Source organism: Bos grunniens, chromosome 18 (genome assembly GCF_055505025.1).
Source record: "Bos grunniens cultivar Pamir isolate PY7600 chromosome 18, Bosgru_T2T1.0, whole genome shotgun sequence".
NCBI lineage: Eukaryota > Metazoa > Chordata > Mammalia > Artiodactyla > Bovidae > Bos > Bos grunniens.
This window is the reverse complement of record NC_141182.1, coordinates 5,537,353-5,564,946: the sequence shown is the minus strand read 5'-3', so window position 1 is coordinate 5,564,946 and position 27,594 is coordinate 5,537,353. Positions and strand designations below refer to the sequence as shown.

Below are 27,594 nucleotides of genomic sequence, written 5' to 3'. Positions count from 1 at the left end.
AATTATAATTATAGAACATGTTCAACCAATTAACCACAAATATGCTGTTTATCTGAAAGGCTGCCAGCACTGTGGACTGCAGTCAAAATAACATTAGGCTGCAGTCCTTAAGCAAAGAATACACGGTGAATCAAAAGGGAGATCAGAAGGAAAAGGCCAAAATAAATATTTTATCTGATATTTTATGAATATTTCCTCAAATGCCAGATTAAAATATGTCATCTCCACTTCCCATATATTTACTTGATGAAATCAGATTAAGTGAGTTCATGACACTGTTGAAAAACACCATAAACCAGAGAGAGAGAAAGAAGTGTGTTTTGTAAATCTTGGCAGTCAAGGTCTCCCAACGTTCGCTGGCGTATAATGTAAATAAGAAATGGCAATTGGAACAAGTCATATTTTTTAAAGCATTTAGAAACTTCTCATTAGCCCTTATATCTCTCTTAGTTACGGCCTCCAGGATTTGAAGCAAAATTAAACTCTGTCTTAGCAACTAAATAATATAAGCCTTCTCATAACTTTTCTCCAAGAGAATTAAGAAAGAAAGAAAGAACCTCCTTGTACAATTTGTATATACACAATTTGTACTGCTGTAAAAGCATATTTTGAAAAGTGCTCCCTAAATAATTAAGCTATTCCTTTTACCATACTTCCTATATTACAGAAGTCATTTTCCCACCAAGAATCAATAAGTCATTCCAAACGTCAGTCATTTTTCTCCATTTAACGGAATGGACTAAAGTCCGACACTGCAAGTTACATTACCTTTGAATTATGCGTGTAATTTAAAATTCAAAGTACTAGCTAAGGAGCTTTTTAGACTGACCACTCTACACTCACTTCATAAATACGGTCCCTCGCAGACCCTTCTGACAGATTTACCGAACAACAGGAGTTTGAGGCGGTTAAGGCTGCGAGTCGCACAGGAAAGCTGTTCTCCCTAAAGATGCCACAGGAACAATTCTCTTTTCAGCGGCAACCCAAAGCAAACGGCCATACATCATTTACCGGAAATGTCTCTAGGTTTTTAAGATTCATGGTAAAGCCATTCTAAAGCATCTTAGCCTTAATTACAAATAAACACGTGGGCACACACCGACAGGTCAGTTCAGAGGATGCTCCCTAAGTAAAGGCTCCAGTGTGATTTTTGTTTGGCCAGACCCAAAGCCTCTGATAAAATTTCAAACACAGAAACCCCAAACAGGTATGTATTGAAAAGGCTCTTTTTCATCAAACATGTCATGAGAAAAGGAAAAAATAAAAAATGCAGAGAGATGTACAAATGAAAGTGTTTAAGTATACGTCAGCAGCAATTACATTTTAAGGAATTAATAGAAGCGGCTTTATATTCCTTTACCTGAATTCATGGGCTAATGTGCTTCTGATTATAAATAAAACACAATAACCTCATCCTTCAGGAAAATCAAAATAAAGTAATTATGAAAAATACCAGTGAATATTATTACATTTATGATATACTTACTGATTCACACTGCAGGTCAGTAAAACTTGAACAGAAAAAAAAAAAACTGTCAAGTATATAGCACTTTTTTTTTGCAGCTAATATTACTTTATTCATTATGTCCCTCCAAAGAACGAGACCCTCCTGTAGTTCGAGAGAAAATGAAACTTTGCAATGTTGTCTTTTCAAATACTGAGTGTTTAGAAAATACAGCAGTAAGTCTGACCTTGTAACCAAAACGTATGGACCTGAATGTCTCAAGCTTCTCCCTGCTCACGAGGAGCCCCATTCTCCGTCACAGGAGTTTTGCTTCCCACCTGTCCCACCAGGACAGCGGAGCGCCTTCTCTGGGAAAGCACTAGTCTTGGATCCCAAATGTGGAAGCTTTCTCAGACCTGTTCCTTGTAAGAGCCAGAGCTCACTTCATTCCCACTGCTCTGTAACCAAATAATCTTGTTTTTTCCTTTTCCTTTTTCATTAGTAAGTAACTCCGACAACTGTACACTTTCCCTGACGTGGGACAAACTCCAGGTCACTGGAGCCCACCAACCACTTTTAGCACTTGCCTTCAGTGGGTCATCAAAAATCAACTCTATTTGCAGAGGTTTTATTCTTGCCAGCTTCACACTACCAGAGACAAACCACTTTAAAGCGCCTTAAGAATCATTAGCTCTCTTGTATTTGACTTGAACACCAGCGTGGCCTAGCGCGGGCTGGCCAGCTCCAGGGAGAGCGGTTCCCCGGCACTCCCGCGTCCTTGGCAGCTCTGCAGCCGGAGTCCCCCCCACTCCCCGTCTCTGCTGGTGCCTCTCCACCGGGGGCCCCTCCGCCTGGTGCCCCTCTGCCCCAGCTGCTGAGGTGCCCTGTGCTGAGTGAGCACCTCGGGCAAAAGCAGAGCCTTCCTGCTGGGGGTGAGCCTTGCACAGCAACACCTAGTCTCAAACAGTGGGACCTCAAGGATGATTTTTTTTTTTTCTTCCTGCCCCCTAGGACGGACTTCCCCCCGCCCTTCCTAAACTTGTTTACATTTCTTCCCACTTGAAAAATGTAGCAAAATTCATTCAACTGATGGATACTTGCTGGTAAATCACCCAATCTGAGCCACTTACACTGATAGGACCTGTAAATTCTGATCGCAGGGTGTTAGTTCAAACAAAAGGAAATTTCGTTGAAGGGAACTGATACTCTGGGAATGATCTCTCTCCAAAGGATTCCACCCAGGAAGTAAAATTTGCAGATGTGAAGGGAGATGCTGCACATGTACTGGGCTCCCCTGGGACAGAAAAGGTCAGGATAATTGTTCCGGGAATGTCATCATGTGGCAGTATGCATTACTAACAAGAGATGAACCAGAAATACATTCTTCTCCTTTGGGCTCCCCCCCCAAAAAATACTGCACTGTGAAGAGGCTTGTTCTTTCCAAACCCATTTTATTAAAATGACGACCACAACAACAACGAGACGGACGTGGACAGAACTGCTGGGAACAGAGCTCAGGTCGCCGTACGTCACCGGCACTGCACCCCTCGGAGTCTCTCACACACACCGTTTCTCTGAATCATCCATCCTGTCACCTAATGAATTTCATATATGTATGTGCTGCTTAAAAAAAACATAAACTCATAAATAATTCCATATACAGTCTCCTGCCAACTGACCATGCATTGTTTGTGTTTCACCTGCTGTATTAAACAAAAATGAAAAACTATTTCCTTGTTTTCAAATTAAAAAAAAAAATCCCAGGCTCTATTTGGAGGGGACCACACGAAATCAAAACTCACTGCTTAAATTGCACAATTAAAACATACTCGCTTAGGAGTGATGAAATGACAAAAGTTGACGAAATTTGACAAAAAGTTACTTGGGTCTGAGAAAAACACATTCTTAAATGGTGTCTTGGAAACTGCCTTAGTCTAAGAATCTCTACCGGATGCCGTAATGAAAATGAGAGAAACAGCTTCAGCTCAAACTGAGGAGAAAGACGGGCTCTACTGCTTTCTGTGGAGTTTTGTTTTTTTAATATGACATCACTGTAACATTTCTTTTCATGTCTTTGTGGATAACTACTATTCAGCTAATTTCCTCCCTCACCAAAAAAAAAAAAAAATTAGAAGCCTGGTGCCATGTAATTATCGAAAACAGTCTAACCACTTTGCTCAAAGATTTGACTTGGCAAATCAAAATCAGAGGACATGGTCCTCTTGGCCTGGTTGCTGCCTTTCCCCTGACCCCCCATTGAGCCATCGGAAAACGGGCCACACTGAGAGCCACTCGGACGCTCTAGACACAGAGCAGAGAAAGAGAGCAATAACCGCGTGACCACTGAGAGCTGACGGCACGTAGTGCCATTTTGGTGGATTCAGATAACACGGTTCCTTTTGAACTAAGGACCTCTCTAGACCAGTGGTGGGGTGGGGGTGGGGGGTGCAGTCAAAGTTACAGACATTGTTCGTGACTCAAGAGAAGTTTCGGACCTTCCCTGGTGGTCCAGGGGTTAAGACTCCTGCACGTTCACCGCAGCGGGCACAGGTCCAATCTCTGGTCAAGGAACTAGGGATCCCACATGCCACATGGTGCAGCCAAAAACTAAAAAAAAAAAAAAAACAGAATTTTCTATTGTCCAAGACTCAGAGACTCAGAATAGTCTGATGCCTGGCTAAAGACCATGCTCTAAACACTTGAGCTAAGAGTTCATATTAATAGACATCTAAATTTAAGCAGAGTCATATGATGCTTTGGCAATTAGAAATTAAGTCTCAAGAAAAACACAGAAGCTCAACTATATGAAGCATCAAGCCATATTCATCAGAGAGGAGAAATTTCTTTTATTCTATTTTCCTCAAAGTCCATCACCAGTTCCTACATGCTTGCAAAACTTCAGGCTGTTTTTCTGAATGCCAAGGTCAGACCTACCGTACCCTGTCTTGTTACCAAAGGGCTGACTCTCTTCCAGCGACTGGACAGAGAAGTTGGAGGGGGACCCCAGCAGGAGAGTGCCATAAGGGGATGTGTGTCCAGCCTGACAAGGAGTCTTAAAACAAAACCAACTTTCTGCTTTATCGTTTTAAAAAAGTAAGGAGACTGTGTGTATAACGTTAATCGCTTAGTGGTGTCTGACTCTTTGTGACCCCATGAACTGCAGCCCTCCAGGCTCCTCTGTCCATGAGATTTCCCAGGCAAGAATACTGGAGTGAATAGCCATTCCCTTCTCTTCCCAACTCAGGGATCAAACCTGGGTCTCCTGCATTGCAGGATCTTCCCAACTCAGGGATCAAACCTGGGTCTCCTGCATTGCAGGCAGATTCTTTACCATCTCAGCCACCAAGGAGACTATAAATTTATGCAAAAATCTAAAGGAGACTTTTTTAAATAAAGGAGAAATTAACTATGAATATCTTGACTGGTTATGAAAAACTGAAACCTTAGGATAACAGCAGAGATAGCTTAAACTTTTCTATGCCACTCATAGTTAAATTCATGACCATCTAATTGGTATGGAGAATGCAATTTATAAGAAACTTCACTAACTCTTTTTGTTTTGTTTTGCTGTTTCCTTTTAGTTTTAAAAGTCTACCCAAATGTTCTGTTTATAAATCATACCAAAACTGCACCACTTGGGAAAAAAAAGTTATGTTTCTTTTTAGGGGAAAAAAAATCAAATTCTGGACTCCAACTTTCACATTTAATTACAAACAAAGACATAATGCATTATTTTTCTGTACCCACAAGAGGCAGGCTGACTGCAATTTTTATTGCATGTTAAGTTTTCACTGGATCCCAATATTATTAAGCTTTAAATCAGAGGGTTGGTTCCTTCAGCTAAGTGTAACAATACTAGCAAGTTAAAGGAAAAAAAAAGAAAAAAAGAACACCTCATCTGGGGCTGTAATATTTGCTGAAAAAAATCTACTTCAAAACATTAATCAAATTTTTCGCCTACTGGGCAACCATATGGTACAGCAGCATGTGAATCCCACAAACTTGCTGATCTCCTGTAACTGGGTGCAATTAATTACGCTGGCTGCATCCATCTCTTGGATTTTCGCCTTGTGAAAGAAAAAAAAGTATTTATTGCAACAGCTTTTACAAAACAAGGGAATGAAAATCACAATTGATTAATGAGCTGAATGGAAATATTTCCGTTAGCAGATTTTTAGAACGAATAAGGATTAATACCACGGATGGAAAGGAATGCACACTGAGATCCCCTTGTCCTTTCTGGAACCCCAAAATGTAGAGGTGGGGCAGGGAGCCCCGACATGCATAATTCACCAGCCAGCTTTAGGTCGCAAGTAATAAAGCCTTAAACTGGTGAAGTAATAAAGAGGCTGGCTTTACAAGATACTATCCTGGGATACAAAAAGCCTGTTCTTTGATTTGAAAACACCGATATTAAATACTCAGTGGGTGAAGAACATTACCGGCCTGACAAAGCGCGGAAAGGAAAGTGGGTCTTACAAGGAAGCAACCCACTCTGTCCTTGGTGATTCAGGCGCTAAGCCGGCTGCACACATGGTCCGCTTGTGGTTTTAAGACCCCTGCATGGGAGCGAGCATCCGAGAGGAAGTCAGGGTGGTACCACTGCCCTCACTTGTCGGCTAAAGGTACAAACAATTCATACTTGCAGCCATCTTTCCCACCAGCACTCAGCCAGCATGCTTCTGACTTTTCCTAGCCGTGAGAAGGCTTCCAGGGGCTCAGCCATCACTCCTGCCTTCTAGGAGCTGGCTTCTGGAAAGACACTGGGGTCGCGATCTTTCCCTCAATGGGGAGTCACAGGCCCAGGGCTGGAGGTCTTAGCAGATAAGCAGAAGTCCGTGCACTCTGCCCCTTTCCAGAACCACCCTCCGGGCTTAAGACCATACAAGCTAGCCAAGCAGTGATGAAGTCATCTCAGGCATCTTTATTTCAGGCAGCTCAGTTGCCCTTCCTGTGAAGAGACTGGTGCCCCTATCGGCCGTGTGTTCAATACTTATGTTGGGAAAACAGACCAAGTAATAAACATAAGTGGAAGACAGATCCAAGTTGGAGAGCTCAGATACTACATTAGTTTTACAACTCTTTTATAAAGAGCTCTAAAGAATGAGGCTTTGCAACTCTACTCCTATGCCAAACTTTCTCATGACTGTATCCGCTGCAGTTAAACTTTTACCGGGAAATCCTGCACAGACAGGACTTTGGGAAAGAAAGTAACTTTTTATTATGTCCACGTGTTTGTGTGGCTGACACGACGCCTTCTCTGCTGGTCCTGTTCACGTGTTCGTTCTGCAGAGCGACACAGAGAAGACAAAGTCTTCCGCAGTCACCTGATGAACAAGAGCACCCAGAAAGAGAGGAAGACACTTTTATACAATAAAGCGTTTAGTGAGTGGTATTTTAAATGACAATATTTCAAACAAGTCACGCCTATGTTTACGTTAACATGTGTTAACACACAGGCACGAGCCGTTTTATCGGGCGCTGCTTCACTGTGCTTCAAAGATACTGCATTTCTTTGACCAACTGCAGGTCCAGGGCAGCTCCGCACTGAGTGAGTGTATCGGTGCCGTCTTCCCAACAGCAGTTTCTCGCTTAGTGCCTCTGGCCACATTTTGTTCATTCTCCTAAAATTTCACGCTTTTTCATTATCATTGTATTATGGTGACCTGTCATCAGCATTCTTTGATGTTACTAATACAGCTGGCTGAAAGCTTGGATGATGGTTAGCATGTTTTATAATAAAGTTATTTTTTAATTAAAAGATACATATTTTTTAAAGACATAACACTTTTGCACACTTGGTAGACTATAGTATGAAGAGAACTTTTATATGGACTGGGAAGTCAAAACTTTTGTTGTTTGATTTACTGCGGTAGTCTGGAACCAAGCCTGTCACATATCCAAGGTATGGCTGTATAAGTTGTGAGATTTTGATGTAAGGAAGAAAAAAAAAAAATGTTTATTTCCAAATAGCAGGCAGATCTAGGTGGGTAAAAGATTCTGAAGGCCACGATTTAGGGTGTTGGAAGGATAACTTAAAAAAAATCTTATTAGAATCATTCCAGTGGAGAATCAAAGCCGCTTCATAAGCAGAGTACAAGTTTTGAAGAAACCATCATCTGGTGAAAAGTAGGAGAAATGTACCAAGAAAACGTACTTGGCTTCTGGTAGGGAGGGAAAAAAAAACATCTAATGGGAACTGAGTGAGCCAACTCCTTAAACCAGTGACCCTGCAGTGTACACCACCTCCCAGCACCACCTCTCAGATGATCGCCAAACCCCTCCTACGTGTGATGGTTGTTGGCTTAAAAGTTTAAAGAGCTAACAAAATGTTTTAACGAGATACAAATCTCAGAGATCGTTAATCAATATGTTCAATGTTATTTGTGATAATTCATCATGACATGATATTAATGGGTTACTGTACCCTTCAGAGGTGAGATTAATGCAAATGAGCTGCCACAATTAACTTTACTGCTCCCAACTCACAGGAATGGACAGATGATTATAAATGACAACTATATGTCAATTACAATATCCAATAAAGTGAAGCTCAGAGAACAATCCATCTGCTTTTATTGCTCTTCCTTTGACGCAGCTGAATTTAGCTCAACCCACTGTTGTCACAGTGTAGCCATTGTTTGGGGGAGGGGAAAGCGTTTCCCTTTTCCTTTCTTTCTTCAAGTTTTCGATATCTTAAGAGTGCTCTGAAACGTTCACGCAAATAATGCTTTCTAAAGGAAGAAGAGCCACAGGAATAAAGTACCACACGCATTCTCGGTGAGTACAAGAAAACTGTATCCATGTTCAATCTGCAACAGCAGGGCCAGCAAGGAAGCAACCTGTCCAGCTGTGTGTAATATATTTACGCAATTAAAAACAGAAGACATTAGCACAGCATCCGGAAAAGCTGTGAGTTTCGCTAAACAAAAGTGATTGGAGGATCACTCTGTTGAGTTACAGGGGCTAAAGTGAAAAGGCAGGTACGGGGCCAAGGGCAGGAGGGCAAAGTCAGTTTGAAGGCTGGCACTTGGTGTGGTCAGGTACAGGGACAGCCCCTGCCTGCAGCGGGTTTCCAGGCCTGCGTGCTTCTTCCTGCCAGGAAGGGAGCGCTTTTCGAGAGAGGACGCTCTGGAGCTGACGGGCACAATGCAGGGGTCCCTCCTCGCCACAGGTCCCTTTACTGAGCAAGCGGGCCCAGGGCTTTGAGTGCTGTCTGAGAACTCACAGGCTGACACCCCTTTCTGCCTCGCCTGGGAGGCTGCACTCCCACCGCCCTCTTCCCTGGCTGATGCTGGCTAAGCACTGACTGCCAGCCAGCCAGCCAGGCTCCCGTGTCGAGCAAGATCCACTCTAGGGTACCAGTCACACTCCAGAGCCCCTGCAGGAGGGGAGGGGCGGACAGGATGAAACTGGTCGCACCCTCCTACAATGTTTGCCCTGCCCTGGGCCCCTCTCCCCATTCCCCCTCCTGAAAGCACAACCCCCACCCTCCCCACACCACTTGAAAAAGCAGCATGACTTGGGCTCTGCCTCCAGGGAACAGAACCTCAGGCCAGGTGTCGAGGAGATGGAAACAGAATACAATTTCTGCAGGGCAATCGACAAGGACCCATCTAGGCAGTGATGAGAGAACACGCACCACACTCCCTTTTGAAGCTCCATCCAGAAAGGATTTCTTCCTTGTGTCCAAAATTACAATTACATCAGATTATAAAAGGATCAGAGAGGACGGGGAAGCTACAACTTTCTCTCTCCAGGATGCATCCCTGGGTCCCTCCTGAGCGCACTTTTCCATTAGGGAACTGGGCCTCTGTGACTCCATGTGATTCCAGCCTTGACCCAAGAACCCTGTTCCCTGGGTCATCACTTACAAGGATGCTGTCGGCCTCAAGCCAGGCCAATCAAGTTCTGCCTGGGGCTTCTGTCCAGGGCCCATGTTGGGTGGGGGAAACCAGCTTCTTGGTGCCCAGGTCATTGGGATGCTGTTCATCTCTCAGTGGCTACCTTGACACCCAACAAATAAAAGATGATCAAAACCAAGAGTTTAGATAAAGATGGGGGCCTGATGACATATGTGAGTTCTGAAAAAAGCCAGACTCTAAACCCTGGGTTGGCAAAGTACGACCACCTGGCCAGATCTGAACCTCTGCCGTTTGTACATCCCAGGGTCTAAAAATGCTTCACCTTTCTTAGGTGGTGGAACAACAACAAAAAAAAGAACACTTTGTGACACATGAAAAGTCAGGTGGATTCAGATTCCAGCATCCACAGCCACAGTTTTATTGGCGCAGCAGCCATACCCACTGAGCTCCCTCCTGTCTGAGCTGAGTACTTGGGTCAGACACCATCCAGCCTCAGCACCAAAAATATGTATTCTCTGTCCTACTGCAGAGAAAATTTGCTGACCCCTGCATCTTGAGGGCCCATGATGACTGTTTCAGCTTAACGGTAGTTTGCATTTGGGCTTTTCCACGGGCAACAGAAACCTCCTGATGAATTACCCGAGGAGTCTGTCCTTAGCTCATCCCACAAACCTGTACACCTCTCCCATCCTTATGTGCTGAGGTCCTAAAGAGAAAAAGCAGCTATCCAGGTGGAGTGTTTCTGTCTCACCTGACCCCTAGAAGTTGTACATTCTTTGCTGTATGCCCCAAAGTGTTGAACAAAGTGTTAAAAGACACAAAACATACAGCATTAATCATTCCGATGGACAGGAGGTTTTGAGCCAAGCAGTGAAAGAAAACGTAGATTAAAGGTGGAAAGACACTTTTTTTTTTCATGTACCTGAAGAACGTATTTACTTTGAGAGGAAATCCCACCCCTGCGCAAGTGCTGCTCCAGCAGCAGGGGCCTGCCACAGTGAGCCGGGACACGCCGGCAGGGGCTCGCAACGCGCAGGTGCCTGGCGAGGACAGCGCAGTCCTGATGACTTTCACAGGACATCACAAGGAGGGGAACTGGACTCCCTCCCTTCGTTTCGGGTTTCCTGCTCCAGGCTTACATTTCTCTCCCCTGTTCCCTGTGCACTCAGCTCCATCCCGGGACCTGGGGAGCAAGCATCCTGAAAACAGATGAACAGTGCCTCTCCTGCCCAACCCCAACCCCACTGCCCAATGCCCAAGCTCAGGCTGGGCGAGCAGGAAGGTTAGCAAAAAATACAAAGACAACAGTAAAAGTGGAAAAGGGCCAAACTACTTTGTTCTGTGAAGACTCGTGGGTATCAACGCTCTGAAGACGACTCTGGGTCCTTACTGTAACCCGTCTCCCACACTGGATTCTAACAGCTCCATCACATTGTCCATACATTCTCTTGGCATGGGGTATGAATGGGCAAGACGGCTCTGGATGGATCATAGCCAGCAGCAGCAAAGGCATTTTCTTTAGGGACTGAGGGCTCCCATTTAAAATTTTAACTCACTCGCTTTTTTGGAAACAGTCAGTCACAAATGAGTCTTTCAAACTGAAGAAATTGAAATTGATTTCTTAGGGTAACAATTAACCTCAGAAAATAACTACGAAAGGTTGCTTATTAATTATTTTCTGTAATATACTTTAGGAATATTTTTTTTTTCATAAAAGATGGAGACAAAAGTAGACAGATTTTATGATCATATAAAATGTTATTGGATTCATATTTTACAGGAAAATGAAACTCACTTAATTTGCAAAATGCTCAGTATGAGAAGAAACCACCCCCACTGCCCAAAAGACACACACACACACACTGCTTTTCTGAGACTCTTAAATTCGCCTTGTTAAAACAACACCATCTTTCTGTTCTTTATTTCTTCACACATAACTGCCTTGGCCTTTCTAAAATGCTGTTGCTATTTCAGTCTTCTGTGGTGTTTCTACTTATTCAAAATAGAAAGTGTTTTTCATCTGAATAGCAGTTTACTGGGAACTAGGGTGATGCCCTCATTCTTGTTTAAGAAGGGAAGGAGTTGCTGCCAAGAAACTTGTCACTGTTCCAGTGGCACCTAGCATCTCTCACAGAAGACTAAAGGACGGACTGGTGCTTTGCAAGCAATGTCACACACACACACACACACACACACACACACACACACAGTGTAAGACCACCATTTTTCCTCTAGCCACCTGGAAAGCACTGCAACGTAACCACACACTAATTGAGGCGCAAGTTAACCATCCACAAGCATGACCTGGAGATCTTGCCAAGTTTGGCTCCAGACCACCACAGTAAAGCAAGGATCACCATACGGCGAGTTGCACCAATTTTCTGTTTTCCCAGTTCATATTAAAGTTCTGCTGACACCACGCGGTAGCCTCTTGAGGGCGCAATGGCATCACGCCTATGTGTATGAATGGTTGAGTCCCTTCGCTGCTCACCCGGATCCGTCACAACAGTGTTTGTTAACCGGATACCTCAAAACAAAACAAAAAAAGCTTCAAAAGAATAAAATAGATAACCAACAAGGACCTACTGTGTAACACAGGAAACTCTGACCAATACTATGTAACAACCTAAATGGGAAAAGAATTTGAAAAAAAATACATAACATGTATATGTATAAAAGAATCATTCTGCTATACACTTGAAAGTATCACAACACTGTTGATCAACTATACTCCAACATAAAATTTAAGTTTAAAAAACAAAACAAAAAATTGAAAAATGCTTTACTGCTTCACAGCGCTAACTATCATCTGAGCCTTCAATGGGTCCTAATTTTTTTTGCAAAAGTAGCATCCAAGATCACTGATCACAGGTCACCATAACAAATGATAATGGAAAAGTCTGAAATATTGCGGAAATTACCAAAATATGACAGAGACACAATGTGAGGAAGTGCTGTTGGAAAAACGGCACGGACAGGTCTGCTCTATGCAGTGCTGCCACAAACCTTCAATTTGTAAAAGACCCAGTATCCGTGAAACGCAGTAAAGTGAAGGCAAATAAAATGAGGTCCGCCTAGAACAGACACTGCTCCAAAACCTACATGTCTGTCAGGCCAGCGAGGTAGAAAACCAAACATTAACAGACCAAGGGAATGCTCCCAAAAGAAGATATAATAGGTAAGACCATTCAAGGCGCTTTATTTTTCCCTTCCTTTGGTGCTTGAAAACATTTCATTCTGCCCAATTTGGGGAGTGGGGGTGGTAATTCTGTTTTGTTTTCTTAAAGCAAAGAAACAAAAAAAACAGAAGTGTGAAACCAAGTTACAAGAACAGCACGGACCCACCTCTTGATGCGCTCCAAATGCACGGTCCTGCTAATTAATTAACAAATCCAAGCTGGTTAAATAAAACCTTCTTCCAACACCTCCTATTTAATTGCAGTTTGGCACCAACAAATATATATCAAAATTATAGTATTTCCCCTGACAGGAAGCTCCTTCCTTCCACACACTCTTATGACTCTCTACAGAGTAAGCCAGAATTGCTGACAGCCTTGAACACTGCTACAACAATATTACTATACTTGGCAAAGAAGTACCCTTGCGGCGAGAGAAAAGCTGTAATTTTGACTGTCACTTCATATTACACTAGATATTATTTCACTGTATACACATGCACACACTCACAAACTCTTAATAGACTACGGTTTTCGCACTGCCTGCCTTTCCAATATAAATGGCAATATAATACCAGCCAATCGCCAATGGGATCCTGGCGAGAAACAAATGTTTTGCATTATGGAAACATCGTTGGAGGAGGCCTTTGAGGGGATATTTCACTCCTTTGTCCCCCACTCAGGCCGCTGACACCCCACCATCAACTTTAAAAGCTAATTGCTTCAGTTATCAAAAGGATTTCACTGCTTTGTTTTTTTTTAACCCCTTTGGAGGACAAGGTTATCAGGAAAAAATTCTCTGCTGGAAAACGCCCATTGATGTGTGGCGAAGCGGGTACTATGCAATTCTTTGTATCCTAGGCACGAGTCAGATGCCTGAAGTGCAGACTTCCAAAATGTACACGTTGGAAAAAAAATGTATCCTGTTCATGCATTTACTTTGTGTTTCTTCTCACGGGAGGGAGCCTGTTTGACAGCAGTGGCTACTGGCCATGACACAGTTAAGCCAAATGCAAACGCGCAACAGCCCGCCACCTGAACCGTGCCAAATCTGCATCCTGTCCCTAACAGACACCAGCGCCTGTCTTTGCAGAGAACGGAACACAGCATATGCTTTCCTCTTACGAGCTTCAGGCTGAAGCATATTGGGCCAGCTTCCCCACTGAGCCCTCTCCCCCGGCTTCGGTTTACAAGATGGTATGTTAATAACAAGTCTGTTGGTCCAGGGCGAGGAACTCGGTGATGTCAACAGGAGCTCCAAAATGAGAAGTCCCCCAGAATCCGGGGGTGGGGGTGGGGATGGAGGGAGTCAGGAGGATGAATGCATAAGTGGAGAAAACTGCGACTTGCACCCAGGGGAGAGGCCAGAAATGGCAGCAGGAAAAGCAACAAGAGTCTTTACGTAAAGACTTTCCATAAAAACTCTTCCAGTAAAGAGTTTGCGCCAACAACGCTGGTATGCAATCCACAGGATGCTTGGGAAACCAGGCTATTCAACAAGACTTCATCTTTGCCTTCCTCCTGCTTTATTTTTTTCTTCCTCCTTCCAATTACTATTTCAAAAGATTTAAGTAAGATTTAAACTTGTTTCACTGGGTCGGGGGACAGCCTCGGCAAACTCCCTGCCCTCTGTTCAAAGAACGTATCCCAAACTTCCCTGTGTCTGCTGACCACACGGAATTTAACAAGGTTTGCCGGTGAACTCAAGTCAGTTTCCCACAGTGACACATTAATAATAAGCTCCTGATCCCATCTATCCCAAGCCATGAATATGTAATGTTATAAAATGAGTCCTTTTCACACAACAGAACCTCAGACGTGAATAAATAAAAACTATCCATCACGAGCCTGTGAAAAATTAATGAGGGTTCAGAGACACGAGGAAAAAATGGTGACCGAGGAGGGGTGGGCCAGTTCCTAAGAGCCCCCTATCTTTCAGATGGTGAATATCCTTGCCCCCGCCCCTCGCCGCACAACCAGGTGAGGGTGTGAGGACCGGATGTGATCTGCCATCGGCGGAAGGCGGTCTGTCACCTCCTCGGATGGGTATCCAAGCACGGAGAGGTCACGGCTTCTGATGTTCGACCCACAATTCGAAGTCTGGCAGCAGAGCCTGAGTTTGTTAGTTACATACCGTTCATAACCAACTTGCTTCTGAAGTCCTGGAGGATGCTCACAGCAGTTGGGGTGAGTGGGAAATGGCTGGGCTGCTGCTGGGGTGAAACCACGCTTGTCTGTCCTTCTACTAGATGAATTACACAATCAAGGCCACTCGCTGGGTGAGCGCCCTTCACAAGGCACTGGGTGGGTTCTAATTCTCTCTCACTATGACTCCACCCAACAACTGGGGAAACCGAGGCCAGGATGAGCTAACTTAATTAATTCCCTAGAGTATAACAGCAGGTGAGAAGCGGAGCCAAACAGAGGGGTCCTCCGGCTCCAGACCCCCGCCTTCCCACCTGCAGCCACTCCTCAGCATTCATGGGGTGAGTGTACTGATGTTGCTTCAGCTGCCTCCCAGACCCACTTCAGGGCTTTCGTAGGACAAACCAGGCTTCCCGGGTGGCTCAGTGGCAAAGAATCTGCCTGGCGCTGCAGGAGACGCGCAAGACATGGGTTTGATCCCTGGGTCAGAAAGGTCCCCCTGAAAAAGGGAATGCCAACCCACTCCAGTATTCTTGCCTGGGAAATCCCACAGACAGAGGAGCCTGGGGGCCTGCAGTCCAGGGGGTCATGAAGAGTCGGACACAACTGGGGCACTGAGCACACGTGCACAGAGGCAAACCACCGGGGGTGAAGGCCTCTGTCTGGCTTTTCTCTGGAGCTGAAAATGTGGTCTTTGGAGACAATCACCATGCGGAAGATTCCAGAATCAGCCAATGGGAACAACCCTGTTGATCCCTCCAAGCTCTAAGCTTCCACCTTCCAAAGAGAGGAGAACCAGGTGCAAGATGAACTCCGGCATGACTGGGAGCACGCTGTGCTGGTCTGACGCTAACCGTGCTTTTGCCTGGGCTATGCCTGCACCCAGGGTGCCAGTCCACCTCTGTCCACCTGATGGAATCGCCCGGCCCTGGGGGAGCAGGGTAGCCTCTGTCCCATCCCTCCTTCCCAATCTGGCCCAATCTGGCCCAAGAGGCCCACCCAACAAAGCCAGAGGCTGCAGTGATGGGTATGGACCAGCCGGGTGACATCAGTAAGGAGAGAGGGCCACATGTCAAAAGAGAGACCCTGGGAGGGAGCCGACCTCGGGAACCCCCACCGCCCACCTCCAAGAGCCACCGGAACAAGGGGCCAACGCTGCCAGGTCATCCAGTTATTTCAGAGAAAACCAGCAATCAAGATTTTAAGGGAACTTGCTCCACTGCAAAAAGAGAAAGTGTGTGTGAGCCAAAGAAAACACGTCTACAGGCGGGATTCCACCACGCTTTCCATCTACAATGGTGTCAGGTTTAACGCTCTGGGCTCCTGAGAGAAGGCTACTCTTCCCACGCCCAGGGCAGACCCTCGCTGCTTGCTAGACTGAACGGATTCACATCCCGACTCTCAACGGATGAACCGGAAGCTTGGGAAACTAATAAAACCAAAAACCGGCCAAAAGAGAGGAAACGCTATCTGGACGCTGTTGCGAGTTTTACCTTTCATCAGCCAGTGAAGACTCAGTGTTCCTCCAAGCAGGGCTGCCTGGGGACCCAACAGGCATTAAGGGACAAGGAATTTTTGTGTTTCTTTGTCTTTCCCAAAGGGAACACCCAAAGTGGGGCTCAGTCCAGAGCAGAACCACTAAGGTGGTCCCAGGACCCCCAGCCTCAAAAGACAGCAAAGAGCAGCTTAAACAAGAAGGGAGGTCAACGGGCTGAGAGGTGGCTCAGCAGCTAAATCCCAGGGTCTGACTAAGTGTGGCCAACAACCCAGGAGTGACACAAAGCCTGAAGCCAAACAGAGGAATAAGCTAGAATTAGACCAACCCCTTGTCACTGAGGGACACAGGCTCAGTGCCCATTCTCTGACCAGCAATACCGAGCATCAGCTGGGCCCACTGAACAGAGTGAGAGCTTCTCCTGCCAAACCCTACTGAGCTCACCGATGCACAGAAGAGACAGCTCTTCTGTGCGATGAAGAGACAGTTCTGGAGAGATGAACTCTGCACAGCCCGGGGTTTCCTGAGCTCTGGCCTCATATTCCTGCATGAGTCACTCAATGTAAAGAAAAGCGGGGAAGCCCATGCGAATGCCGACTGCAAGGGAGTTTATAAACCAGTAGGGGAATTGAGAGGAGTCCAGAAAATACTACGAGAAAATTTTGAAAGTGATAAATACACCAAAGACAGAAAAAACAAAGTGGAAAGTAGGACACGGTGGCAAGAACTCTCGGCAGATGCAACTGTGAAACGGAGCGGGTTTCAACATATGGGCAGGAGTTAGGTAAGAAGAGACTGGAGAATGAGGAGTGAAAACAGGAAGTGTGTTTCGAGCAGAAGGAACAGCACGAAAGGAATGGGAGTCTCAAGCGTCTATGGAGATGAAGATGCAGTTCCAGTTTAGCAGAAACACAGGGTTTAATGGCTTTCCCTGGTGGCTGAGACAGTAAAGACTACACCTGCAATGAGACCAGGGTTTGATCCCTGGGTCAGGAAGACCCCCTGGAGGAGGGCATGGCAACCCACTCCATTATTCTTGCCTGGAGAACTTCATGGACAGAGGAGCCTGGCAGGCTACAGTCCATGGGGTCACAGAGAGTCAGACACAACTGAGTGACTAACACTACATGTAGGGTGTAATATAAGGAGGGTTTGTTGGAGGTTTAGGTATAGATTTGTTTGTAGTTTGAAAACAAGCAGTTTTTCAGGGCAAGCAGATGACCTGTCAGATGTTGGGTTCTCCAGTCACAATCTGCTAATATAATAACCATGTGAGGTCAAACTCCATCCCGCCCAAACCCCTGACTGTGAGATATAAATCCACGATGGATTTATGCCAATGGATCACCCCCAATGGTTTAACCTACAGGAGCCTTTAACTCAGTAAGGCTGTAGCAGACATTCCATCTTCCTACCTCATCACACCTCCTCCCAGACCCCATCTCCATGGATGGTACCACCATGTCTAAGCCCTTCATCCTTCCTTTTTCAGGGCCCATACTTATCATCCCCCTCACTCCACTCCTGTTGTTGACCAAATCTTATTGGTTTCACCTCCTTATCCTCTGTCACAACTGCCTCCTCCTAATATTTACTGCTAACACATCTGTTCAGAAACTCATCATTTCTTGCCTAGGTGACTGAAATCCTCTCCCAGCAGGTAGCCCACCCTCGTTTCTCATGGAGCTGCCAGAATGGCCTCCTATAAGGCGAGTCTGATAATTTCACGACCCTGCTCTAAATTCCTCCTACGGCTCCCCGTGGCTTGGATGTAATAAATGTTTATTGAACGAATGAGCTCTCTGATTACATGCTGTTCTCTGCCTGGCACAGTGAAGGTCAGGCTTATGTGAAACATACTTCTGAGCAGAGTTGGACAATGAACAAAGTGGCTCATTCTGAATTCCATACCACCCCCACGCACTGATCCCTCTGGGGAGACTTAGGAGGTACAACCACAGGGGGAAGGAGGTCAGAAAACGAGACTGGGACCAACTCAAGGAAGAGCTGGAGGCTAAGAAGTTTGGGACTGACTGGTGCTTTACATGATCACCTCACTTAATTTTCAGAAAGTATGGACTCATCCTGTAGGAAACAAGGTTGATTCTATTATTACCCACTGTGGCATTTTAAGGATGGCCACAAATTCTTCAACACTTCCACTATCAGAAAGTGGGGCACACGTCCACTCCCCAGGAATCCGGCAGGCTTTGTGATGGCTTTGACCACGCAAGTGAGGCCACATCTGTTTCTAGACCCAGGCCTTAAGAAACTGGCAGCTTCTGCTTCCCATCTTTCAGAACACTCTCTCTGGGACCCCTGGGCTATGACTTAAGAAGCCCACCTATACAAAGCCACCAAGTTGGAAAGGTCATGGGTAAGCTCTGGGCAACTGTGACCCTGGGAAGGTGCCAGGCATATGGATGACCACCCTGGACCAGTCGACCCAGCTTGTTCATCAGCAGAGAACCACCGAGTGACCTCAACTGACGCCATACACAGCAGAAGAATCACCCAGCTGAGCCCTGCCAGAACACCTAATTCACGAAAATCACAAGCCAAAATGGGATGGCTGTTGCCCTAAGCTTCAAAGTTTGGGGATAATTTGTTATGCACTGCAACACCCTCACTTTTACAGGTGAGCTACATGTGGCTCCAAAAGGCTCACTGACTGACCTATGGTCTCTTGGCTGGAAAGCTGTGCACAGCCTGGATTAGAAAGGCACCCTGCCTGACTCAGATGTGCACAATACAATCCCTCAAAAAATAAAGCCACGCAGGCAGGGTGGGCCAACTAAATTCCTCCATGCTCTCTGGATGGTGTAAGCAGTGCCAAAACGCTTCGCCTCCCCTTGTGTGACTAACCTGTCAGTAGAGCTAAGCACTAGGGGCTTCCCACCCCTCCCACCCTCTCCTCTCCAGGCAGAGGCTCATGTGACTGTCTTCCCTGCTGCAGAGACTAAGCTCTGTGACGACCAAGAAATAGAGATAAACGCAAGGACAAGAGACAAGCTCCCATCCCAAAGGCGCTCCTCACTGGGGTGAACAACCATGAGGCTCTTATCACCCTAGAAGGAAAACAAGGCAGACATTTGATTAAATTGTTCTAAGGATGTCCTGCCTAAATCTAGATTTTGGAGAATTTTGAGCTATAAATACCTCAGGATTGGTTCCCGGGATCTTGAGACTGCCGATGATATTCAAACACTGGAACGACCCAATAAGGTGACACACAGGGGCACGCTTGCAGCAGCTAACAATGTGACACTTCAGCAGATCGTGGCTCCTGTTTCAGTGAACAAAACAATGGAAGCAAGAGCGCATTCACATGGGCCTGTGATTTCCTCTGACAAGGTACACGCGCTCCTTCCTTCGACCTAAGCAAAACTCCCAGGGCGAAACAGATTCGAAAGTCAGGTGGACAAGAAGACCATCTGTGAATGAGATAACGTACAAAATCACCAACAGAAATTTCTTTAAAAAATAGGACTCAAGATGACAGAAGAGCATCCACAGACCTGTTTACAGTTGCCCCGAAAATAAGAATTTAAAGTAATTAGTTGCTGGTCTTGATATACTTCTGGAGCTCCATAAAATAAATCTGACCATCTTCATTTGATAATGGATTTCCAAAAATTAAACCAAAAATGTTGAAAACCACTGCAGACTGATAGAAGAGTAAGATGATGAGGTCTTTCAGAGCAACTGTTTTACACGAACAGAAACAAGGAATTTGAAAGTGGATCCATTTGAGTTTCTGAGGAAAACAGGTCCCACTCTGTCTCAGCTCCTGCACTTTCATGATGGACTGAGGAGGATGAAGAACTTTCAGATTCTTCCCTGGTTGGCTTTCATGCCCCATTTCAGCAGATACACCATCCTCGGAGCAGCCAAAGTACCCAGACAAATGCCCCCAAAATACTCTGGCCCAACAACTGAAAGGGAATGATTTACAACTCACACCCGGTATTCATTTAAGAAAACTGTAAAATATCATGGCTAGTCACTTTGAAAATGGGCCAAAATAAGACTGCATTCGACAGAGAAGTTCACAGGAAAAGAAATCTGGCTTTGGGGCCAGACGGGCTTGCGCTGGAATTTCACGACCAGTGCTAATGGTGACACCGCTCTGGGAAAAGGCTTCAAAACTGAAAGGGTCTCTATCTTTGCTTCTGCAAAAGTTAGAGCCCCCTCTGGGGCCAACAGGGCAGGGGAGGGCACCTAGCAGGTGCAGAGTCTGACCTCAAAGGTCTGGACTGTCTATCACCATTCCCAGCAGGGCAGCAGAGGGCTAAGAACACGGGCCTCAGAAGCTGGCGGCCTGGGTTCCCACCCTCCTCCACCACGGGCACCTGCTGTGTGAGCCTGCGTCAGTCAGCCAGTCTCTCTTTGCGTCCTTCTGAAATTATCATCATTTCATTGAAGCATGACTGTTGGGAGTCCTCACCTCACAGGGCAGCCTTAAGGGTGAACAGCACTGATGTGCGTAAGACGCACACGGTCAGTGACAGTCAAGGGCCTGCTGATGCCAGCACTGTGCCTGCTGTGGACCCGACGCTGCATGAATGGCTTACTCTGAACCTGTAAAGGGTGCTTCACATGGTCTCTGTCACAGAGATTTCTTTGCTTTCTATGTTTTCTTAGGTCACAAAAAAAATTAGAAAGAAAGAAAGAAAGAAAATAAATAACAGGCTGTGGGACGGATTTAGCCCGCAGGCCATAGTTTGTTCATACCCAGCTCTTTCTGATCACAGTTATTCAGTGGAGACTTTCAAACTGTGAAGGGCCTAAGACTTCACCCTATTTGTAAGCTAAGGGGTTACCTGCCAAGTTTCATGGAGGCCATCAGTAGATATGACTCCAGCTCAGACACAAAATACTTCCTCACACAAGCATCGCCAACAGCATGAGGCACGTATCTTCATCAGCTCCCATCACCGCCAGGACCAAGCCCATGAGGCTGAGGGGAGCAGGCCAGGTGGATGCTGTGTCCAGAGCGGGCTGGGGTCACAGTTGAGGACCACTGAGCCTAGGACTCCAAATCCTTCAGCAAACAAACCTGCCTCAACTTTGTCCCGGAGGAAGAAGTTATCACACTGCACAATAAAACAACCCTGCCCCCCTGCTCCTATGGGAGACAGGATCGCCACATTCCAACATTTCCTGGGAGAGACAATCCAAAACAAAGGTTGTTCCCAAGCCCTGCAAAGCCAGGGGAGGCCCTGTCACTCCAGAGCTGCGTCTTAACAACAATGGAAGGAAACGCCAAAGCCAACGTTACCTAAATCTGAATATTCTATGAACTAATCAAGCAGGCTTATCATTTTTTAAGTGTCCATTGAAAAACACAAACAGTTGGCAATTTTGTGGCTTCAAATTGAACCCCACTGAGACGAAAAGTTAGATCTGTGACAATCACACGCATCATTTCTGCCAAAAAGGTGCCTTTAGTTAAAAACAGAAGCTAACTTGTAAATGGGAATTAAATGCATACTCCACAAAAAAAATAATAATCTGGTGAAAGGGAGGGAAAAAAATTCCTGTGTGTAGATATAAATGTTTCTTGACAGATGTAAATGAAAACTAATATGGTGACATTTTTCAAATTAGCCAGTGGAAAACACCGTGTCTGCTTCCTTTAGCTTTTTTTTTTTAAACAGCCTAAGCACTTTTCAGTTATGTTGGCCTCAGAAAGTATTTATGAAAAGAATAATAAATAATTAATTCCCCTGGCTGGGAGCTCACAATTCCTTTCTGCTTCGACAATATACATTGAAACACTGTTTAAATTACAGGAGCAAATTGATTCAAAAGGCTTCCATTAGCGAGCTGGCAAACAGGTTTGAGGCTGACTAATAAATTTTAGATAAAGATGTAAAGATGGGGCCTTTGATGAAGATGGCAACACCAGAGTGCTGATCTTGAAGTCACCAGTTTGTTAAATCAGTGGCTAACATCTAGCTTTCTCTCTGTCTCATAACTCACTGTGTTAAGTGTGGGCAGAGTCCGATCAGAGTGCCTGACGTGTGTGCGGCAACTACTCACGGGGCCTGGGAGTAACACGAGATCCCAGTTTCCAGCTGAGTGTCCCTTCCCACCACTCTGTTCTAAAGGGTTTCACGGTACCCTGTTCAAAGATAATCAGGCCCAGCCCACCTGTGACATTAAAAAGTTCTACATATGATGCATCTTGCACCTTCGAGTCACATCTCTTGATTTCTTAATAGAAATCAAGAAACTACGGTTTCTCTTGAATGATATGATGAATTCTTCCTTCCATGTGGACACACATCTTGTAAGCAGGCTGAACCTGCTGCCAGAGAAATTGTGGAATATTACACAGCTATGAAAAAGAATAAGTATGTTTACTGGCTTGGAAGGCAGGCATCGTATTCAACCCAGGGATCCTAAAGCAAACAACCACTTACTTTAGGAAAAGCAAAAAAGGCCTTATACGCGTGTGTTACATATGTTAATGTGAAGAAGGGTGTGCAAGAACTCATAAACTACTAAGCAAGGGTGCCTGCAGGCAGGGAGTGGGGTTGAGGGAGGGGTAAATGGGGGGGGGGGTTCAAATGGCACCCCACTCCAGTACTCTTGCCTAGAAAATCCCATGGACGGAGGAACCTGGTAGGCTGCAGTCCACGGGGTCGCTAAGTCGGACACAACTGAGCGACTTCACTTTGACTTTTCACTTTCATGCATTGGAGAAGGAAATGGCAACCCACTCCAGTGTTCTTGCTTGGAGAATCCCAGGGATGGGGGAGCCTGGTGGGCTGCTGTCTCTGGGGTCGCACAGAGTTGGACACGACTGAAGCAACTTAGCAGCAGCAGCAACATTCAAACAAGCGTCTCTTTTCTAATTGAAAAAAAATCTAATAGCAAACAGTCAACATGAAGCATTAAAAATCTTACACAAAATCGTAATATGGGCAACCTGCTTTTTCAGTTGATTCTTACCTGGCCCATTTGGGGAAGCTTGTCAAGGATGCATTTTTTTTACCCATCCACCTTTCCAATAAGCCAGTCCGACGACATGGTGGACTAGGAGTGTGCAGCTCGGGAATGAGCTGCATCTGGAGGGAGGTTCTGGCTCCACTCGCTGGCGCCCCGTGTGGCTCCAGGTCACGCTCGTGCTGACATCCAAGTGTAAAACGACCGCGAGAACGACAGTGACTACATGAGTCAGGAGCCTATGAAGTCCTGGATGTGTGTTCTCTCTTCCCCACTGCGTCCACAGAGAGCTCAGTACGGCTACCTCTGGGTACCATAAACTATGCTTGGCCGCGACAGCGCCCCAGGCTGATAACTCCAAAACACATTCCAAGGAATTCAAATATATACCTTCTCAAGTTTGCACCACCTACCAACGAGGGGAAAGGCAGATATTTTATAAAAGGAGTACCATATGCTCGTTTGCCTCATTTCAGAGAGTCATTTGTTAAATGGAGCTATTGGGTAGTATTCCCAGCCTTGGCCCCACCATCAGGAAAAGTGGAATTTACAGAAGAAAATCCCAGAGCACTTTCTGTCACTACATGTGGGTTTAAAGCAGCTGAGGTGAGTAGGATGAGATCTTTCAGGGCAGGTTTCTGGGAAAAAAAATAAAACGTATCATGGGCCGGCTGGCAGCTTGACATCACGGGCTTGGCACACAAGCACAGGCGCTCAGGCCCCCACACCCCGCCAACGCCGCCCCAGGCACTCAGTCCCCGAGAGCCCGCCGACGCCGCCCCAGGCGCTCAGTCCCCGAGAGCCCGCCGACGCCACCCCAGCAGGGTGGAGATGGGGCCCCTGGGCACTCAGTCCCCCAGACCCCGCTGACGCCATCCCAGCAGGGTGGAGATGGGGCCCCTGGGCACTCAGTCCCCCAGACCCCGCCGACGCCCCCCCAGCAGGGTGGAGATGGGGCCCCTGGGCGCTCAGTCCCCCAAGACCCTGCCAACGCCACCCCAGCAGGGTGGAGATGGGGCCCCTGGGCACTCAGTCCCCCGAGACCTTGCTGACGCCACCCTAGCAGGGTAGAGATGGGGCCCCTGGGCGCTCAGTTCCCCAGACCCCACCAACACCGCCCCAGCAAGTTGGGGATGGGCCCCTGGTCAGGTTGTACTTGTTTAGGGAAAGTCCAGAAAGCCAGACACCTAACACTCGTTTTCCGATTCTAATGGGCTACGAAATAAAATATCCAAATTGTGCAAGTGGAGAAAATGGAGTGAAAAGTGAGTTATTTCTTTTTAATTAAGCTCTTAATTATATAACAGCAAAACATGCAATTAATTTCCGAGTGGCTACATTAAGCATTCCACACTGAAATGAGGCAGAAAGAACAACATGAAGGTACTCCCTCTTCCTTCTTAGATAAACATGTGATAGGAAGTTGTGTGTATGTGAGAAAGAGAGAGAAAGACAGACAGACAGACACACAGAGAGACAGACAATGTGTTTGTCGAGTGCTGGTTAGGTGAGGCTGGCAGTACGGAGCCCAGCTCCATTAGCTCAGGAACCCTCACACAGCCCAGGCAGCGGCCGCTCTATTACTTCCACCTGACTGATGAGGAATCTCCAGTTCAGAAAGACCCAGGAGCCCAGGCCTAGGTCCCTACCACTCAACGCGGAGCCAAGACTGGACTCCAGCTTGCACAGAGCCTTCCAGGCACAGATATGCTCTCCTGCCTGCAGAGAAAAGCAACAGGAGAAGGACAGAACAAAAAGCAGACGGGAGGCTGCAGGAGGGGCCCCAGGCCTTCCGTAAAAGGCCGGACAGTAAGGATTTGGTGGGCTTTTGGGCACGCGGTCCCTGTCCCGGCTCCTCCCTCTGCAGCCCTGGTGCGAAGGGGCCGCGACGTCATCTGGGGCTCACGGGCAGCGCGGGAACAGCACGTGCTGCTGACATGGAGCCCCCCTCCATCTCGATCCCGACAGATTCGCAGGAGTTCCCCTTCCCGTACTGAGAAGATGGGGGCCACGCGAGGAGAAGGAAAAAAAAGTCTGTCTCTCCTGAGCCTGGCTCAGAAAGGCATAGCGCCTCCACACACATAAGAATAAAACTCCCTAAGTCGTCTCTCAATCCCGAAACAGCCTTCCGGGCGGGTCGCCGAAGAGTTGTCTCGAGGCCTGTAACTCACCTTCTCCCCATTGGGTCCCTGGGGCCCTCCGTGGTGACAAGCAAAGTCATGTCAAACGTCACTTCAGGATGATGGAGACCCCAGAAGTGACCTCCGTCAGAGTGTTCACAGCCGCTCTGAGGGCAGCGTGGCCGGACACCAGCCATGCAGAGAAAAACGCACCTTTCGCCACTTCACAGCAGAAGGTGCCACCGCCACACACGCACTCCCCTGCTGCATCGGGGGAAGGGGTGAGACGGCAGGAGGGCTGGGTTTCTGAGGGGTGTAATCAGTAAGGCTGCTGCCTCCCTGCCAGGCCCGGGGCTGGGCCATCCACCCCACGGGAGCGTCCTCTAGAGCCTGGGAGCTGGCCTGCTTGGAGGTGTGGGCGGCGGGGGAGTGATGTCCCTTTTACTTACTCCAGTTAAGTGGCAGAAAAATCTCCAGGGAGTCCTGGCTCAGGCATTCTCATCAGTAATTATAAAACTGAAAATTATGATCTATGCTTGAGCAGAACAAAACAGGCCAGTGGTCCTTTCTTTTCTTCTCTCTGTTCAAAGCCCGAATCACATAGACTCTGCAGAGCGGTGAAAACCTCACTGTACGGAATGAACGGGCTGCAGCCGTGGAGCACTCACTGGAGGGGTTTCACTGCCGCAGGGCCGTGCCGGACATCCGCCGCTCTTCCCTGCTCTGTGTCGGCACCCCTTCTTCTGACAGCTCCCTCATCACCCCTGCACAAACCCGCCCCTCCTGGGTGTACTTCGGGGGAGCCCGACCCCACCTGCTGAATCAAGAGGTGAGCCTGTGATTCAGGCTGGACCAGTCAGAAGGGATCACCATGCCAGGTTCAGAGGGGGCCCTATGACTCGGGCTGGACCACTCTGAGTGGAGACCACAGCACTGACTGGAGCGACTGGGAGCAGACTTGTCCATCGCTGAGGGAATGGGAGGTTAGCCCTGCAGTGCTGGCTTGTGAGAGCGTGGAAGACAACACCCAAGGAGCGCCAATGTCAGGAGACACGGCTGAGGGACAGAACAAGACCAAAGCTGGAGGAGAGAGCAAAGCCCTGGGAGCACAGGGCTACACAATGGGGTTTGCAGTCGTTGTCTCAGAGTCTTTTTTTCCAAAGGCCCTCAGAGAATGATGCCGAGAGGCTCCTGCGGAAACTGCCTCTACACCGCACACACGCGACGACGCCGAGAGGCTCCTGCGGAAACTGCCTCTACACCACACACACGCGACGATGCTGAGAGGCTCCTGTGGAAACTGCCTCTACACCACACACACGCGACGATGCCGAGAGGCTCCTGCGGAAACTGCCTCTATACCATATACACGCAGTCCCATATGGATGATCTTCAGGGCAGTGCATCTACAAAGAACGTTTCTCTCGGCTTGTCATCTCCCCACACCCCAGACTGGCCTGTCACCGAAGGCCCAAGGCCCACCTCTGGCTACCCAAAAGACCCAGAAGCCGTCTATCCAAGACCATCTGTGGGGACTTAGGCCGGGGCCATCTTTGATTCCAAATATCATCACCTCCCGTTCTCCTGTCCTTTCCCCTCTGTCTGGCCCTCTCTTAATGTTTTCATTGCCTGATACCCTCTTAATGCTGTGCTGGCTAAGACAGTGAGCATCTTGGGGACATAGGTAGTAACTAGAGACACTCAAATGCATGGTGAATCCAGCCCACGGGTGGCCATATTGTTTTTCCTGAGTAATGTGTATTGAATAAATAGACAAGGAGATCATCGCAAATAGACTGCAAGCCCATTGAAAGAAAAGATGGTCATCTGTAGTCTTGATCTTCCAACAGGACCTAGCAGAATACTCTGTATGAAAAATGCTCAAAATATATTTGTTGAATGAAGACAGACACCCTTCTACCAATAAAAAAAAGCACTTCCAAGCTCACTTATAGACAGCTGGTATTGTCTGTAATTTACAGGGAGAGAGAGGAGGCAGCAGGATGCATACTCCCTATTTCTTGATTTTGTAAAGGCCTAATCAGATATGATGAGGCTATGGGCTCTACTGGGTCTTCCCATTTGCATTATTGATCTAAAAAAATATAACTTACACAGGCAAATTCTGAATGCAAATTATCAGAATTGGTGCAGACACACGTGAGGAGCTACAAGCACGACTGTACAAGCCCCTGCCTTATACTGCTGCAACACGCGACATGGGAGCGCACAGGAAGTGCTGCAGAAGCTGTGGCACTGCAACTGTGCCCTCAAGATGGGATCTGAGAGTCGGAGCTTTCAAGTCCCCCTTATTCAACAGCATGCAGTTTAAATGACAGATTTTTCTTCTGGAGTTAGAAGGCCAAATGACTGCAACTATGGATATAAAACTACA

General features: G+C 46.8%; 1 protein-coding gene across 25 annotated transcripts in view; it reads right to left on the bottom strand.

Moving 5' to 3' along the window:
* The window catches only part of WWOX (WW domain containing oxidoreductase), a 907,382-nt gene that overhangs the window by 746,619 nt on the left and 133,169 nt on the right, over nt 1-27,594 (bottom strand). The window contains exons 6-7 of one of the 25 annotated variants that reach the window (XM_086350031.1): nt 5,406-5,511; nt 2,879-4,051 (exon numbers count right to left, since the gene is read on the bottom strand). The exons of 22 other annotated variants lie outside the window; for them this stretch is intronic. In XM_086350031.1, coding sequence (XP_086206157.1) covers nt 4,008-4,051; nt 5,406-5,511 — 150 coding nt within the window. In that variant the 3' untranslated portion in view covers nt 2,879-4,007. Of the gene's footprint in view, nt 1-2,878; nt 4,052-5,405; nt 5,512-27,594 lie in introns of those variants that run through there. 2 more of the 25 variants (XM_086350024.1, XM_086350028.1) reach the window with 2 other exon arrangements.